The 19472-nt window shown below is 35.2% G+C and overlaps 1 protein-coding gene across 3 annotated transcripts in view; it reads right to left on the bottom strand.

The window, feature by feature from the left end:
- LOC128548037 (TBC1 domain family member 30-like) overlaps window positions 1–19472 on the bottom strand; it is a 115938-nt gene that overhangs the window by 57333 nt on the left and 39133 nt on the right. For all 3 annotated transcript variants that reach the window (XM_053522316.1, XM_053522317.1, XM_053522318.1), the window contains 2 exons: window positions 8188–8315; window positions 6008–6133 (listed from right to left, as the gene is read on the bottom strand). In XM_053522316.1, the coding sequence (XP_053378291.1) occupies window positions 6008–6133; window positions 8188–8315 (254 nt within the window). The remainder of the gene's footprint in view (window positions 1–6007; window positions 6134–8187; window positions 8316–19472) is intronic.

Genomic DNA, 19472 nt, shown 5'->3' with positions numbered 1-19472 from the left:
ACTGAATAATGAACTAGTTCATTTTAGAAATTTAAAAGGTTAAAGGTAAATATACAGGTACTGCAGTTGAACACTTTAAAAACTGCTTCATACTCTTATGAAGGTTATAAAACTGAGTTTGGAGGCAGCCTTGTTATTGGTTAGTTTCAAGATGGCGCTTAGAATCAAACAACTTAGTTGATGCCAATTAGCTAGAAAGGAAAATAAGAGGTTACAAGTTGGATTCTCTGACACAGCAAAGTTCTGTGTTATACTTGACAGGATGATACATTTGAAGGTTTTCAGATACCACCTCTGATTCATGTGTAGAAGTATGTGAACTACAACAACTGACATTCAAAATTACTGAGTAACCGCCATTATCATTTCGGACATAATACAGTAACTTCAATTAAGGTACTAAACTTGTCTAAAACTCTATTGAGTTACTATAATTAACATTTCAAAACTTTAAGAGATCTGATGGAATTACCTAGGGTAACACATAAAAGTACCCCAGACTGTTGGGAACTGTCACAAAAAATTAGTTCAAAATTTCATCACACCAATTAATATTTGAAAATTGCCTGATTCTCTATGGAATAACGATAAATTAACATCAGCCTTCTACAGTCAATACCAATTTATTATAGCTTGGCTGTTGTGAAAGCTTGAAACTTATCTGAATTACCTTCAGGCTACCTTAACACATTTCCTACATTTTCCTTAATTTCATTACCCCTCAAGCTACCTTGTTAAGCCACCTTGTTAAGGTAGCACTTTTTCCTTAACTGCATTACCCTCAAGCCACCTTGTTAAGGTAGCACTTTTTCCTTAACTACATTACCATTGCATTACCCTCAAGCCACCTTGTTAAGGTAGCAGTTTTTCCTTAATTACATTACTCCCTAGCCACCTTGTTATGGTAGCAGTTTTTCGTTAATTGCATTACTCTCTAGCCACCTTGTTAAGGTAGCATTTTTTCCTTAATTACATTACTCCCTAGCCACCTTGTTATGGTAGCACTTCTTCCTTAATTGCATTACCCTCAAGCCACCTTGTTAAGGTAGAACTTTTTCCTTAATTGCATTACCCTCAAGCCACCTTGTTAAGGTAGCACCTTTTCCTTAATTGCATTACCCTCAAGCCACCTTGTTAAGGTAGCACCTTTTCCTTAATTGCATTACCCTCAAGCCACCTTGTTAAGGTAGCACTTTTTCCTTAATTGCATTACCCTCAAGCCACCTTGTTAAGGTAGCACTTTTTCCTTATTTGCACTACTCTCTAGCCACCTTGTTAAGGTAGCACTTTTTCCTTAATTGCATTACCCTCAAGCCACCTTGTTAAGGTAGCACTTTTTCCTTTACTGCATTACCCCTGCATTACCCTCAAGCCACCTTGTTAAGGTAGCACTTTTTCCTTAATTACATTACTCCCTAGCCACCTTGTTAAGGTAGCACTTTTTCCTTAACTGCATTACCCTTGCATTACCCTCAAGCCACCTTGTTAAGGTAGCACTTTTTCCTTAATTGCATTACCCTCAAGCCACCTTGTTAAGGTAGCACTTTTCCTTAATTGCGTTACCCTTGCATTACCCTCAAGCCACCTTGTTAAGGTAGTACTTTTTTTCCTTAATTACATTACTCCCTAGCCACCTTGTTAAGGTAGCATTTATTCCTTTACTGCATTACCCTCAAGCCACCTTGTTAAGGTAGCACTTTTCCTTGATTTCATTAACCTCAAGCCACCTTGTTAAGGTAGCACTTTTTCCTTAACTGCATTACCCTCAAACTATCTTGTTAAGGTAAAACTTTTTCCTTAATTACATTACTCCCTAGCCACCTTGTTAAGGTAGCACTTTTTCCTTAATTGCAATACCCTCAAGCTACCTTGTTAAGGTAGCACTTTTTCCTAAATTACATTACTCTCAAGCCACCTTGTTAAGGTAGCACTTTTTCCTTAATTACATTACTCTCAAGCCACCTTGTTAAGGTAGCACTTTTTCCTTAATTACATTACTCCCTAGCCACCTTGTTAAGGTAGCACTTTTTCCTTAATTGCAATACCCTCAAGCTACCTTGTTAAGGTAGCACTTTTCCCTAAATTACATTACTCCCTAGCCACCTTGTTAAGGTAGCACTTTTTCCTTAACTGCATTACCCTCAAGCCACCTTGTTAAGGTAGCATTTTTTCTTTGATTTCATTAACCTCAAGCTACCTTGTTAAGGTAGCACTTTTTTCCTTAATTGCATTACCCTTGCATTACCCTCAAGCCACCTTGTTAAGGTAGCACTTTTTCCTTAACAGCATTACCATTGCATTACCCTCAAGCCACCTTGTTAAGGTAGCACTTTTCCTTTATTTCATTACCCTCAAGCCACCTTGTTAAGGTAGCACTTTTTCCTTAATTGCATTACCCTTGCATTACCCTCAAGCCACCTTGTTAAGGTAGCACTTTTTCCTTAATTGCATTACCCTCAAGCCACCTTGTTAAGGTAGCACTTTTTCCTTAACTGCATTACCATTGCATTACCCTCAAGCCACCTTGTTAAGGTAGCACTTTTTCCTTAATTACATTACTCCCTAGCCACCTTGTTAATGTAGCACTTTTCCTTGATTTCATTAACCTCAAGCCACCTTGTTAAGGTAGCACTTTTTCCTTAACTGCATTACCCTCAAACTATCTTGTTAAGGTAGCACTTTTTCCTTAATTACATTACTCCCTAGCCACCTTGTTAAGGTAGCACTTTTTCCTTAATTGCAATACCCTCAAGCTACCTTGTTAAGGTAGCACTTTTTCACTAAATTACATTACTCTCAAGCCACCTTGTTAAGGTAGCACTTTTTCCTTTACTGCATTACCCTCAAGCTACCGTGTTAAGGTAGCACTTTTTCCTTCACTGCATTACCCTCAAGCCACCTTGTTAAGGTAGCACTTTTTCCTTAACTGCATTACCCTCAAGCCACCTTGTTAAGGTAGCACTTTTTCCTTAATTGCATTACCCTTGCATTACCCTCAAGCCACCTTGTTAAGGTAGAACTTTTTCCTTGATTTCATTAACCTCAAGCTACCTTGTTAAGGTAGCACTTTTTCCTTAATTGCATTACCCTTGCATTTCCCTCAAGCCACCTTGTTAAGGTAGCACTTTTTCCTTAATTGCATTACCCTCAAGCTACCTTGTTAAGGTAGCACTTTTTCTTTGATTTCATTAACCTCAAGCTACCTTGTTAAGGTAGCACTTTTTCCTTAATTGCATTACCCTTGCATTTCCCTCAAGCCACCTTGTTAAGGTAGCACTTTTTCCTTAACTGCATTACCCTCAAGCCACCTTGTTAAGGTAGCACTTTTTCCTTAATTACATTACTCCCTAGCCACCTTGTTAAGGTAGCACTTTTTCCTTTACTGCATTACCCTCAAGCTACCGTGTTAAGGTAGCACTTTTTCCTTAACTGCATTACCCTCAAGCCACCGTGTTAAGGTAGCACTTTTTCCTTTACTGCATTACCCTCGAGCCACCTTGTTAAGGTAGCACTTTTTCCTTGATTTCATTAACTTCAAGCTACCTTGTTAAGGTAGCACTTTTTCCTTAATTGCATTACCCTTGCATTACCCTCAAGCCACCTTGTTAAGGTAGCACTTTTTCCTTGATTTCATTAACCTCAAGCTACCTTGTTAAGGTAGCACTTTTTCCTTAATTGCATTACCCTTGCATTACCCTCAAGTCACCTTGTTAAGGTAGCACTTTTTCCTTAACTGCATTACCATTGCATTACCCTCAAGCCACCTTGTTAAGGTAGCACTTTTTCCTTAATTACATTACTCCCTAGCCACCTTGTTAAGGTAGCATTTATTCCTTTACTGCATTACCCTCAAGCTACCTTGGTAAGGTAGCACTTTTTCCTTGATTTCATTAACCTCAAGCTACCTTGTTAAGGTACCTTGTTAAGGTAGAACTTCTTCCTTAATTGCATTACTCTCAAGCTACCTTGTTAAGGTAGCACTTTTTCTTTGATTTCATTTGTTAAGGTCGAATTTTTTCTTTCGTTTCCTTTCAGATAAACTGTACTGAATTTGTCTGAACTAAAATGTGTTTATCAATAATTCACACACACAAAATTAATTAGAACCCATGCATGCTACTGGCTCCACGTAATTAGAATTGAATGTTTTTCCATTAGAAATGTCACACTGTATACCATAAATCAACAAGCAGTTTCATAAACGTCAAGCTTTAAAATGTAGGATATAGTGTAAATATCACACTACTACTGTTTGTTTCGTTGGGTCAAAAGTAAAACCAGGACAATTATAGATCATTCTGTTACTTTCCATTTTAAACAGAGGGGGAAGACCCCAAGTGCCCCTCTGGATATTATTTTAGGTACTGGTAGTTATCATGTTAGAGCTTCAGACATTCTGAAAGCCAGCTAGATGGCTTCCTCACAAGACCACATGAGCAGAGCTTGAACCCACAGCAATGAGAGACAACTAATTCAAAGTGAGGGGCCTTAACAACTCAACCAAATAGGCCAATATTACAGTCTAAGGAATCTTGGCCAGATCCAGAAAATATCTGTGGTTTGCTGCCCAGCATGTTATCTCATTATCACTGACAAGCTAACTGACCACAGTGAATTATGGCCCAACACTGAAGGCTGATATAGCACTGAACATCTGGGTAAATTGTATTCTAACATTAAATTTCTATGTTTCTTCTTGATCAAAATTTATACAAATATGTTTTTATATAGACCATTGATTCTGCAGTTGAATATAAAACTACTGATAAAGAAATATATGTGTTTCTGACTGACTGAATAAATTTAATTTTTTTAAATATTATTTTTACTTATATCTATTTCTGTGTTCTAAAATACATCAAAATCCTCTTTTTTTTCGATTGTAGCGTAGTAGAAGCGTAAAAATGTTGAGGTCAGGTTATTAAATGAGCCGTGCCATGGGAAAACCAACATAGTGGGTGTGCGACCAGCATGGATCCAGACCAGCCTGCGCATCCGCGCAGTCTGGTCAGGATCCATGCTGTTCGCTAACAGTTTCTCCAATTCCAATAGGCTTTAAAAGCGAACAGCATGGAGCCTGACCAGACTGCGCGGATGCGCAGGCTGGTCTGGATCCATGCTGGTCGCACACCCACTATGTTGGTTTTCCCATGGCACGGCTCAAATTTAATTTCGACCAGGAGACTCAAAAACACCTAATTCATTCCTTTTTTTATATGCTGACATAAGAGTTTCCTTGTGATGTTATAATACGACTTATAACACACTTTCTATTATTACGCCTATTCAGATGTATTTAAAATCAATATTATATTCTTGCAGAGAGTCTATTATGTAATAAAAATATTTAGGGTCTCTGATTGTTAGCAAAGATTTTTTTCTATAATGAGGTTAACATTGAAAATTTGGAATTAAATTAAAACAATACTTAAAATGATAATATAGATTTTAAGTAATAATTTATTATTTTTCCAGCAATACTTGTACATAGAAAAGAAATCTTCAAAAGTAAAGAAACATGAGATAAAATGTGTATCTCATTTGTTGCTATACTGATGTATAAATTATGCCCATAGGTCTGCTTTACCATTGTTTAGCTTCTGGAGTGTGCAGGTCATTCTTATCAGCCCCACTCTATCACTTGGATTGCTGACCACCAGCTAGCTGGTCATGGGATATTAGATCAAAGGGTCTGTAGAGTAATTATAACTGTATTCATGCTGAGGTGTTACTGCTCAGCTCTGAGCAGTTTCTGACCAAGATTCCTCTGACTAACTTGCAAAGTAATAAAAATCGAAACTGAATACACTACACATAACATATTTCTTAGCAGTTTTAGAAGCATAAAAACAATTTCATCACTTTCAAAGATGATCTTTTCTCAGGTCCATAAAACAGGAAAGAGTATTTTGTACAATATCTTACTGTCAATAATACATCACCAGTATCAAATGTTTTGATTATCATATATCGGTGTGGCTGAAAAATCATATAAGAATACTGGTACCTTAACAATTTGTAGACCAAGCTTATTATCATCAGGGTTGCTTCTTTCATTGAAAGCAAATCGAACCGTCTTATCCCAGTCTATTTTCATCTCTTTAATATGCTGCTCTGCTAAACTCAACCACACCTGAAATAAAATCTTTCCTTTAACTGGTTGGCCAACCCACATAACTTTCAGGTACCAGACATACGGAGAGGAGAAAATGTGCTCATTTAGATAATATTCTGCTTATATTTTCCTAATTACAAGACAGATTTTCATTTATCTTATGAAAATCTATTATGTAGTAAGGAAAATATAGGCGATATGTTACCTTCTCCATGTGTATGGTATCCAAAAGTCACGTGGCTTGGCCACCCTGTTTAAGTTTACTTCAATTACAAAGAAATTACATTAGTGGTATTATAACATATTTGTGGCATAAAATTTCCTGGTTTCTGGCTAAAACAGCTTAAATGTCTGGATTTCATACTTAAAACATAAAACAACTAGAAGATGCTTTTATAGAAAAGCACATGTCTCCCCCAATGCATAGTCGTATAGGCAAGTAGTCAATAGGGGACTGGAGCAAAAGTCAAAGTGACACTGATGGTTGGCTGCAATCTACTTGGCATGTCCATTCATCCCACTAAGTTTCAAAACTCTGGGCCTAGTGGTTTTCAAGTTATGAATTGGAAACGGTTTTCCATGTTCAGGCCCCTGTGACCTTGACCTTTGATCGAGTGACCCCAAAATCAGTAGGGGTCATCTACTCTGCATGTACAATCATCCTATTAAGTTTCAACATTCTGGGTCAAGTGGTTCTCAAGTTATTGATTGTAAAAATTTTCTATGTTCAGCCCCCTGTGACCTTGACCTTTGGCGGAGTGACCCCCAAAAACAATAGGGGTTATCTACTCTGTATGTCCTATCATCCTATGAAGTTTGAAGGTTCTATGTCATATGGTTCTCAAGTTATTGACCGGAAATGGATTTCCATGTTCTGTTTGCTGCAACCTTGACCTTTAATAGAGTGACCCCAAAATCAATAGGAGTTAACCAGTTAACAGAACCTTCATAATTATTACTAACCAATCAAAACACATATTGACCTTTTCTTGACCAAAAATAACTAGAGCTATCACTGAAGATGATGAATGTATTCCCCCACCCCCTCCGCACACACTGACACAGTACATTGCAATTTTACACACACAAGATGGGGGGTGGGGGGGGGCGCACAATGAATGTGAATTAATTAGCCTGACATTTAAGAGATAACCTTTATTACTGTGTCTGACAAAAACAGTAATAAATCTGGATTACTGCTGTCTGACATTAAAGAGATATTCTTGATTATTTGTCTGACCAAAAATATAGAACAGTGCAGTTCAGCAGCTTCTAGAAAGAAAAGAAGAGCTGTTTGATGAAAGTGAATTCCACTATTTGAAGCCCTTTAACCTAATATTAGCTTACATAGAAAAGCTTTAGCAAAAATATTTGAGGAAGAGGCATAGCCAGAGTAATGAAACTTGCTACGTGAAGTCATCCCATGAAGCCAAACGACATGTGGAGAATCTGAAAATATTTGGTGCAGTATTCCAGAGAAACATGCTTAAAGACAAATGTAAGTTGTGTAACTTGCCACATGAAGTCATTTTATGATACAGAAGACACCTGTTAAGACAGAAAGAAATTTTGGCCAGGTAGTTTCTGAGAAACCTGCTTATATGCAAAACTTTAAGCAAAATTTCTCAGTTAAAAATAATATTTTGACTAAGTAATACAGTTAAACTAGTTCTGTAACTTGTCCTGTGAGGTCATCTCATGATGCAAAAGATGGAGAGACTGGTGGTAAACCATAAGTCCACTGTACTAAAACATCTGTTGAGGACTAACAAGTAAACACACCCTGATCTGTTTCTATAAATGATTTCAAAAGTAATTTTTTAATAAAAGTCACAACTGAAAATGTAAAAGTCATAAATAATTCTATTTCAAATGTGAAATACAAATGTTCTTTTTTCAATGATTTTAACTACTCACGAGATTTAGTGTTGTTTCACATCTTAATACCTACAGATATGTATTTTATGTTTCTGAAGGCCTTTTCTATTTGATTAAAACAATGGTTTTATTAGGTGATAATCTATGGTCAGTAATGCCCTAAAAAGAACGAAATAAAAGCTAAAACATTCTACCTTTTTTCTGAATTCTGCCGGGATCCCAAGTGGTAACCTAGCAACAGCTTTCATAGCATCTTTCCACTGCTCAAATGCACTGTCCCCACTCGATGGTTCCACAGAAAATTTCATTCTTGTATCAATACCTATAAGCAAAAACATAAGTAATTTGAAAATGGATAAAATTCTATAATGCACGAGCTGTCCCCAACAGTTATGCTCTCACATATTGTAGAAACAAACTTGTAAAGTACATCATTATAAATCTGACTCATATTACAGACCTGACAAGTAAAATGACCTCAAATCTCTGACTATCATTTGTGACCTTGACCTTTGTGTTAGCAATCTGGGTCTTGTATGCAACACATAATATCTAATGGCGATCAGTCTAAATCCAGCTATGTGTAACAAGGTTCTCGGTCAGACACAAAATTGTTCACACACATACACATGAACACACTCAAGGACAGGGGCCACACTACATGCCTTAAAGACACTGTTTAGGTAGGGGTGTAATGTCATCCGCAAAATGGTTATTGACGCAAATACCAATTCAATCAATTTATACACACCCAGAAATATACCACAACCTTATCAATCATAGGGAATTGATCCTCTTTTACTATAATCACACATCATACATCACTGTCAGATAAAATGTAAATACTAAATGAGCTTTTACTGTCTCCCTCCCATCTAACCTCATTTGGTTTAGTTCTCCCAAACAAATATTCAATCAGGCTTATCTTAATACTGGATGGAACAATGGATAATTAATTTCATCAATATCAGTGTGGGAAGTTGTCATGGACTTAAAATGCTGTTTTTGGCAAAGGCTGAAATGAAATATATAGACAACGAAGTTAAGCAGATCATTCAGATGGAATAGTAGTAACGACTATTACATGTTACACATATTAAATAAGAGTTTCTTACTATATTTTATTGCTTCTTAATATAAAAAACACCTAGTGACCTTCCACTGGAATCAAGTAAGTGACTTTCATCAGATGTAATGGGGAAAATGGCCCTTGCCAGGATTTACATGAAAATGTTACCTTCATCGAGAATGTCATTTTGACTATATGTATGGAGTGACCAAAAAATGCCTTATTTCTAACAAAACTGTTGCCTAGAGTCAAACTTCGTACGCTCAAACTCTGAACACTGTCCTTTGCTCTAACTCACTGTCAGGTCCCGGCAAAATGCTTGTATAAAGTATATTGTTCCACTGATGGCCCTAACTAACTGATAACTCCAAGAAATTTTGCTGGTCCTGTTGAGTTTGAGTGAACCAAGTTTAACTGTAGTATCATGTCAATAATGACCATCCATTTCCAACATCATTCACTGTCATATCATGTAATTGCTAAAATGAGCTTTTAATTTCCGCATAATTAATCTGTTTTTTCTTCTCCTCTTCACAAACAACCATCTAATATCTCAAAATGTATCTATCACAAGACCAAAGTGAAGAGGTCTTAATTACTTCCTGTCAGTTTGCTGAACAACAAGACATACCAAAGCTTTAATAGTAAAACTAAGTGTGGTACACCAAAGCTTTACTGGAAAAACTAACATACAGTTACATGAAGTACACAAAAGCTTAAATAGCTATTTTAAGTTATAGTGAGGTATACCAAAGCTTAAATAACAACACTTACTTAAAGTGAGGTATACCAAAGCTTAAATAACAACACTAACTTATAGTGAGGTATACCAAAGCTTTAATTATAAATAGCAAAACTAATTTGAAGTGAGGTACACTAAAGCTTTAATAGTATCAAAGCTAACTGAAGAACTGAACTTAAAGGAGGACACTTTATTGTTTATAAGTTTTATTGACCAAAAGGCACAGAAAAACATTTATGGCAATGGGTAAAGCAAAGCTTTTGAAACACAACTAAATTAATTCATGGCACTGTAACAAAGCTTTTATAGCAAAGTTAATGCAGGAAGACACCAAGTCTTGGCATAACTAAAACAAAGAAACAGCAAAACTTTCAAGACAAAATTTAGTTAAAGTAGGACAAAACATTTTTTTTTAATTGCAAGACTAAATTAAAGAACATTTGGTCCAACTAAGTTACAGCTGGACAAAGAATGAAGCTAAGTCTACTGCAAAATTAAGATAATGAAGGGCACTAAGCCTTAGCATAACTATGGTTTTCAGCTAAATGTTAACTTTCAACAGTATTTCAGTTATGTTATGGCAAGCATTTAACCTAACAAGTGTTCCATGTACCAGTACTATACAGTTTCCCTCGAGTAAACATGAATCAGAGACAGACAACAAAATGACTTCAAACACAATGTCTAAGGAGATGAAACGCCTCGCTCAGGAATAAACTCGTGACTCCAGGATCTGTAAATTTATGCTCTTTTCACTGAGCTAAGCAGGTCCTCAGGGTTCTAAAGGCAAAGAAGGAGACAACAAAGCTTTATAACAAAACTAAGCTCAAGCTGAACAAAGCAAAGCTTTCATAAGACAAAACAATGTTTTACATATCCACCAGAAGCTAAACCAGTGTTACTGAACATAATCATACACCTACATTCATATCTTTTCTCTCAATTAAAATATGAGGTACATTCATAAATATCAGCATTTTAATTAACCGACTTTTAGATAATGCTTTTCTTTAAATGTCATTTACTTTAAGAATGTCTTATTAGACATTACTGTGAGTTTCTCAAGAATTTCTTTTTAGTCAACCAGTCTCATCTCTGTGAAAATTATTTCATGACAATTTTATGTGTATTATATTTTAAAGTGATAATGACTACCAGTATTTATGTGCAACAACTGTTTAATGAATATATCTAAGTCATTAAAGCAGCATGCCTCCAGATCGTTCGACAACAAAAAAAATTATTTTTTTTTAGATATCTTGAAATAAATGCTATATTTCTTAAAAAGGCTTTAAAACTTAATTACTGACAAACTATGTTATGGAAACACATGAGAATTTGCTGTTTTTACTACTTTTTACAACGAAAATCGAAAAGCGTTTGTCACACTATTACTTCATGTAAACTGTCTTGATTATAAATATCTATATTTTGAAGTCATTATTCACTACTTCAGCTATAGCGCTATTGGTTACGACGACGGGAAAATGTCTTTAATGCCGTGGCGGTTCGCCTGGGTTTGATTCCCGACGCAGTCATCATTTTTTCTTGATTTGGAACTTTTAAAATATTTTAGAAACAAAAATTCATATTCTAATATTCATAACAAAACCAAACTTCAATTTGAGAGAAAGATTATTTTTTAGCCAAATCTGGAGGCATGCTGCTTTAAATGTTATAATGTTGTGCCAATTTTAACATATAAATGTTGATGTCGCTTTGCGCACAAAATTCATTTCCTTGTTAAATTTTTTTATATGTCAATATTTCAGAAATATTGCATGTCAGCTGAAGAAGCCTATTTATGTGAAGTCACAGAATCATCTGAGCATTCCCAAGCCGAATCTTAGTGCTTATCTTTCACTTCTGATGAAAAATTGCTGTCTGAGAATCACGGTGGGGAAACCACGTGACTAAATCGGATAACGTGCACGCAAAAGTGCTAAAAATAGGCCCGCTTCAGGTATGTTTTTTCACTATAACTTTTTTGATCCGCAATTGTTTTAAACGAGATAATGTGCATAAACCCCGCAATAAAAAGCTCTTTCATCGGATATATGTAACTTGATAAAACTCCCTCCCGTTTTTACGTAATCCTTGCCCAACCGATTCGAAAGATGCAAAATATTTTGGTAACGAACACGTCTGTTCACAAGTTACGCACCTAGCACAGATTCTGCAGAGAATTTTCGCTGGAATATAGGTTTAAAATAAAGCTTGTCATTGTCCAAAGTCCTGTACCAAATATTTAACATGACTATTCAGGAATATTAAAGATATCGTAAGACAAAGGGTGCGGTAACGTACACATTTCAGTTTTCAGGAGGTGACGTACACGTCATTTTTGCCCAGAGGGTAACGTACACGTCAAAAACTATTTATCATGCATGTAGAACATCTTTGTCTTAAGGAGGTAGGTTACCTTCATATCTGTATGTGCGCATGTCCAACCGGAAGCTAACGTGACGATTTACGACGACGTTTACGACAAATTAAATGTGTTTGTATATTCATTCTTCTGAAAACCAATCATGAACCTGCCTCCGATCTGATACTTTATGGTTTAATAATGTAGAAATAATGAATCAATTGCCGCAGAAACGCTTCAAAACAATGTTGCCTTAAAATGACGTCATTGACGTCATGACGTTACGTGTCAGTTTCCGCGCAAAATTAATAGCTTTTATCTAGAAAGTACGTAATTCTGTGCATTTTCTTTATTTTAACTATCTTCAAATAACAAATATTTGCTGAAATAGTTATTATGAATCTTTTGCTCTGAATAATCATCAATATTTTGCTTCTTTTATGTAGTTATATTGAAACGTTATGCGGTTTGTAAGAAAATGGATGATGGTAACCAATGTTATTTGGAATATATTTGGATGAAAGGTTACTTGTAACGGCCATTTTCAAATAAAAAATCTAGCAGTTTGATTTGTAATACCTGTTTTTCAGGTTCCATTGATAATTTGTTACGTATATACTAAAACTAAGATCTAAAATTGTTCAAATTTCAGTAAAAAAAATGTGGTTCCTTGAATTTAATTGATGTTACCATGGAAACGAAGCCCGTGACCTACGTATCTAAATGTAAAATTGAAAAGCGTTGACACTGGTCTATTTAAGAAACACAGCTTCGGCTTTTTATTTTCATTTCAACAATATCCATGAGAATAATAGCAGCATGCTGAACGATTTTTCCATGAAAAATGCCAGACGAGGGGTACTGCTGTATGTATTCTAAGCTGTGAAATTTGTTTGAATCAATGCGAATAACAAGAAAATATAACTTACGTTAGAAATAATATGTTTTAAAGCTACATTAACTAGAAAGATAACCTTATTCAATATTTTTTATAAGAAATTACGACAAAAAGCAAGATATAAGCTATTTTAAACATCTCTGTTGCCATGGTTACTGTATACTTTAAGAAAAATAGGGTACCATGTAAAGTGCTTGGTATTTTGCTTATAATATTTCCCAAATATTCCATGTTGGTCATTAACAGAATGGCACTGAAGCCGTCGAAAACCCATATTTTTATACATAGTTGTTTAAAAATGAGAGAAAATGCGTAACCATGGAAACACGAGCCCCGCGACATAATCATTTAAAGCTAATATTAGAAAGCTAACGTGCATACTAGTAAAATTATCAATTATGCAGACTTCTACGGATATCAATGAAACTAAAATACACTGAAAAGTGTTAAATATCCGTATTTTCCTTCTTCTTTCAATATGAAATACCTTTAGAGGGTCATGTTCTTCAAACCTGGATAAAAATTGAATTTGAAGGGACAGAGACAAACGAAATTGAGATTGTAGCAGGTAAAACTTCATATTACACGAAATACAAAAACATGCTGCGGTTAAACTAATTTGAATTTACCCTTGTAACAAGGTAACCTACCTCCTTAAAATGACTGAATTGTAAACATTTTGATATTGTTAAAAAAGATGCAGATGCTGGGAATAGACTGTTTTTCTTTCAGTAGGTTAGTATATACAGAAATGCTACAGTGAAAATGAGTAGCGTCGGTCCATCATATGCACAACTGACCATGTATCTTTGAGTGAAAAAGTTGACAGTTGCTTACGGGTGATGGAAGCCTAGTACTTGTTCTTTCCAGTAACGATAGTTAGTTTAGTTGTCCGCACCATATGATTCTGACTTTTGAAAGAGACAAACAAAAAGAAGTATTAAATACGCATATAGGTATAATTGTTGCACCGAGAGTAGCAGCAGTAAAACTATTATCTATTTATAGCACGGAGAATGAATATATTTGCCAAGAGTGCGAAATGTCTTTTCGGAGAAAAAGTAATTTAAAGGCGCACGAGCAGAGACATAGTGGAGCGTGAACCTACCACTGTTGTAGGAAAAACTTTTTTTGGACGACCCATTGTCAAAAAATAACAACAGAAAAAATCTTGTTACTTTTCTTTTTGACATGTTTATATTTTGTATATCATGTCAAATAAAAATCAGTATAATAGATCTTATAGCCTAGTCACAGTGTTAATATATTGTCCAAAAATTATTGCGCTTCAATATGAATAACAAGATCGCACGTGTCGCCTGCTGGAGACGAATGCTAGAGTAGTACACATAGGAGAAGAATGACCTCTATTAATGCTCAAAGTATCATGTCAATCCTTTATATTGATTTTACTTGGATTCCATACAAGTTTCTTATACATACAGGGAGGTAATTAAAAATGGAGTCAGTAAGAGTTATGATTCCTTATCACTGCACTTTCTTTCACTGACCTGTATTAATGTACAAAGTATCAAATCAATCCTTCATAGTTTTTGGCTTGTGCTTCAGCAAAGCTTCTTGCTTTTCCTTTTCATGCATTAAGGGAGGTGATGGTTCTTTGACACTGCACTTTGCTTCACTGACCTCTATCAATGTATCAAGTATCAAGACAATCCTTTATATGGTTTTGACATTGGCCCCAGACAAGTGTTTTCATAGATAAAGGGAGGTTATTCAAAAATAAGATCAGTTAGAGTTATGGTTCTTTGACACTGTACTTCCTTTCATTGGACCTCTATTTATGTGCAAAGTTTCAAGTCAATTCTTTATATAATTTCGACTTGGGCTTCGGACAAGCTTTCTATATAACGATAAGGGGAGGTTATTTAACAAGAGCTGTCACAGGAGACAGCGCGCTCGACTATTTCGATGTTGGATAGTGAAACTGGGCACATCTGAGGAAACTAGAGCTGTCACTGGAGTGTTTAATGACTCCAATTGTGGATGAAGATATTACACAATAGCCTGAGTCTATGTCAAAAATATCAAATTAAAGTAATAAGAGAGGTAAAAATAAAATCTATCAAAACACTATATAAGTATATCCTAAGCAAAAAGGGGCATAATTCATTAAATATTGGTGCCAGAGTTATGTACCTTGTGTCATATGGTGTGGATGATGATGTTGAACAACTATTTTAAGTTTGAATCAAATCCATTCAGTAAAAACAGAGACAGAGTGAAAGTGCATCAAAACTTTAACCTAAAATTCTAAGTAAAAAGGGGAATAATTCATGAAAAATTGTGCCAGAGTTACGCATCTTGTGTCATATGATGTGGGTGATGATGCTGAACAACTATTTTAAGTTTGAATCAAATCCATTCAGTAATAACGGAAGTAGAGTGAAAGTGCACCAAAACTTTAACCTGAAATTCTAAGTAAAAAGGGGGAATAATTCATAAAAAAATGGTGCCAGAGTTATGCACCTTGTGTCATATGATGTGGGTGATGATGTTGAACAATTGTTTAAGTTTGAATCAGATCCATTCAGTAATAACAGAGATAGAGTGAAAGTGCATAAAACTTTAACCTTAAATTCTAAGTAAAAAGGGGAATAATTCATGAAAACTTGTGCCAGAGTTATGCACCTTGTGTCATATGATGTGGGTGATGATGTTGAACAACTATTTTAAGTTTGAATCAAATCCATTCAGTAATAACAGAGATAGAGTGAAAGTGCATCAAAACTTTAACCTGAAAATCTAAGTGAAAAGGGGGGATAATTCATGAAATATTGGTGCCAGAATTATGGCCCTTATGTCAGATGATGTGGATGATGATGAGGAATAAGTATTTCAAGTTTGAATCAAATCCATCAAGTAATTACAGAGATAAGTTGAAAAAAGAGAAAGTGCACCAAAACTTTAACCAAGGTGGGGACGCGGAAAGACGCCGACGCCGACGCCGACACCGGGGCGAGTAGGATAGCTCTCCTTATACTTCGTATAGTCGAGCTAAAAATGTGACCATCACACTGTGCTTCCTCTGTCAATGTGTAAAGTATCTTCAAATTCTTCAAATAGTTTTTGACTTGGGCTCTGGACAAGTCTTTTTTATAAGGATAAGGGGAGATAATTGAAAAATGGGACCACCTAGTGTTATGGTTCTTTGATACTGCACATCCTCTCACTGTGTTCGATCATTGTGTGAAGTAACATATTAGCATCTTTATTTCTTCTTGAGTTATGCTCCGGACAAGAAGCGTGACGGACGCCAGCCGGTCGCCAACGGACAGACAGACGGACGACAGAAAAGTGATCCCTATATGTCGCAGCTACTTTGTAATAGGCGACACAAAATCTGTCTAAGTCAACTGTACTTGGTTAAAAAAAGATTTTTTGCGACATTTTCTAACTTTTTTGCGATCCAATATAGCTTAGTTTAGTTTAATAGTTAATTGTAATCTCGTTAATGCTTATATAAGGTATCTGATTTTGTGAATGAACAGCCTAAACTTAACCGAGGCTGTTACTTTAAAGCTTTGGATGTAATTGACGCATTTACAGATCTATATTATCAGAATATGTCAGCATTTATAATTTAATCAACCATGGAATGACTATAGTTCTTAGATATGCAAACTTTAGGTCAATACTGATATGTTGTTTCAGAAAGGAGGTCTAAATGAATAACTAGCTGACCAACAAACTGTCACTAACCCACAAAAAGAATAACATTACTCCCGCACGATAATTTAAACGACAACGTGTTTATATTATTGGGTGATTGTTATGGTCCCATGCATGATAGAACTCAAACAGTTTGTCAATGATTCAAATAAGGTGTATGCTGTCATATTAAACAAAAAGATTTTCTGTATTGTAACGTTTTAATAAAGAAAAATCATGGTTATCAAGCATGCTATCGTTCCAGTTATCGTTCAGAATTTATACTAGTTCCAGCATCTTTTTAACACTATAAAAAATGTTTACAGTTCAACGGGTCATCAAGAAGATTTGAACATATGGATTTGATTAAACCCTGCTGACAAACAGAACTACATGGGTTATTCCCAGAAACCTAGTTAACTTTTGATATTTGGAGAAAAAAAAGTTAACATTTAAAATGGCAACTGCTAACAATGTCTACTTGTCAAAATAACATACACGATTACACCATAAAATTCCAAATGCTATTCATTTTCACTGTAGCATTTCTGTATATACTAACCTACCGAAAGAAAAACAGCCTATTCCCAGCATCTGCATCTTTTTTTAACAATATCAAAATGTTTACAGTTCAGTCATTTAAAGACAAAGATGTTCTACATGCATGATAAATAGTTTTTGACGTGTACGTTACCCTCTGGGCAAAAATGACGTGTACGTCACCTCCTGAAAACGGGAACATGTATGTTACCGCACCCTTTGTCTTACGATATCTTTAATATTCCTGAATAGTCATGTTAAATATTTGGTACAGGACTTTGGACAATGACAAGCTTTATTTTAAACCTATATTCCAGCGAAAATTCTCTGCAGAATCTGTGCTAGGTGCGTAACTTGTGAACAGACGTGTTCGTTACCAAAATATTTTGCATCTTTCGAATAGGTTGGGCAAGGATTACGTAAAAACGGGAGGGAGTTTTATCAAGTTACATATATCCGATGAAAGAGCTTTTTATTGCGGGGTTTATGCACGTTATCTCGTTTAAAACAATTGTGGATCAAAAAAGTTATAGTGAAAAAACATACCTGAAGCGGGCCTATTTTTAGCACTTTTGCGTGCACGTTATCCGATTTAGTCACGTGGTTTCCCCACCGTGAGAATGAAGCAAGAGAAATGTAATACAATATCATAAAAGAATCAACCGACAAGGTAGCATTATTTCAATGTAAGTACGCGAAAAGATTACAATATGTTGAATTTTACGTAAGAAGTAGCTCCAATATAGCTCATCAAAATTAACAGTAAATCATATTAACCAAAAAGCTCTAAACTCGAAGAAAGTATTGTTGTACTTCATGTACACATAACAATTCATGCCCCTTTAAGGGGACGCATACTTTGAAATTAGAAAAAAGTGGGTGGGGTATGATTAAATTTACCTGCAAAAAAGTACAAGGTTTTGGTACATGAAATGGATACTGTTTCAACTATTATAAGTACACAAATGATTGCTCACTAAAATAAAAATGAGAAAACTGAAAGAAGAAAGTTATTGTTGAATTACATAAGACTTATTGTGTACATTCAAAGTCAACAATTAAGACTTTTTGGTGCGAAAATAATAGTGCTTCACCTTGTCCAAACATTTATCAGTGTCCTACAGATTCTAATTTAAAGAAAGAATGTGAAATATGGTCACTGTCTTGCTTTTCATTTCGCATATGTAAGCTAAAACACATTATTTAGTTTGTTTACAAAGTAGTGCATAAGAAAAGATACGGTGGTCAAGGAATGCCACATTCCAAAAGTAAAAGAGTATATTTCCCTTAATACATTAAACATTTATCGTTACAGAAGTCCAGTGGCTTACAATAAGGGCCTAGAAATGTTGCCATTATTAATTTTTAACTTGGTATTCATGAACTACAATGCACTTAAATATCAAAACACATTCAACAAACTTTTGAAAATGTATTGTCTTAAAAATCCCTAAAATAAGGTATGAAATTTGGTTGAGAGGTCGAATCAATGTGTATATGTGCAAAAGTAACATTCTAATCTTGTTCACAAAAGTTACTAATACACAGCAGGCATATCAATGATCAAAACTGGACGAATATACAGTTATCCTCACTTTAATGTCATTTATAATTTGTCCTTGAATTCTCCACCATACTTTTCATAACTCTGTTTGCACGAGTTGCACGAGAATGCTGTCATTCACGTAAAAAAATGGGGTCAAATAAGTTGTAAATGCAATATCATCTAAACGTAATTAATGGATTATGCTGTTCAAGATAAACTTTATCTCATAACGTAACGAACATGTATAATGTTGTAACAACAACTTTACTCACACTGATTTAAGTAGCAGTCGGTTTATAAGTGACTTTATTGATTCATTTTGTGTTTTGTTATTGTTCTCAAAAAGTATAACGGAAGTGCCTCACAACTGAAGCGGAAACCAGTTTGATGCGCAAAGTAGTCCAATGTAAGTAATATTTTTTGACAAATGTCCACAGAAATTAATAATTTTCTAATATTAAAGACGAATATCTGAATAGGATTCATTATTTGATAAGAAATTATAATCGTCGTCATGTTTTTTTTTAAAATCGTACACGTGCTGACACCTAAGTTGTCTCCCGTTGTTTATTAGAGTTACCTTTCGTCCGGCGCAGTAATACATATGCAGTCAATCGCCGAGAAGTCGTGGGAAAATTAAAAACCAT

This window comes from Mercenaria mercenaria, chromosome 13, assembly GCF_021730395.1.
Source record: "Mercenaria mercenaria strain notata chromosome 13, MADL_Memer_1, whole genome shotgun sequence".
Taxonomy (NCBI): domain Eukaryota; kingdom Metazoa; phylum Mollusca; class Bivalvia; order Venerida; family Veneridae; genus Mercenaria; species Mercenaria mercenaria.
The sequence above is the reverse complement of the archived record's forward strand: the minus strand, read 5'-3'. Positions and strand labels throughout refer to the sequence as shown.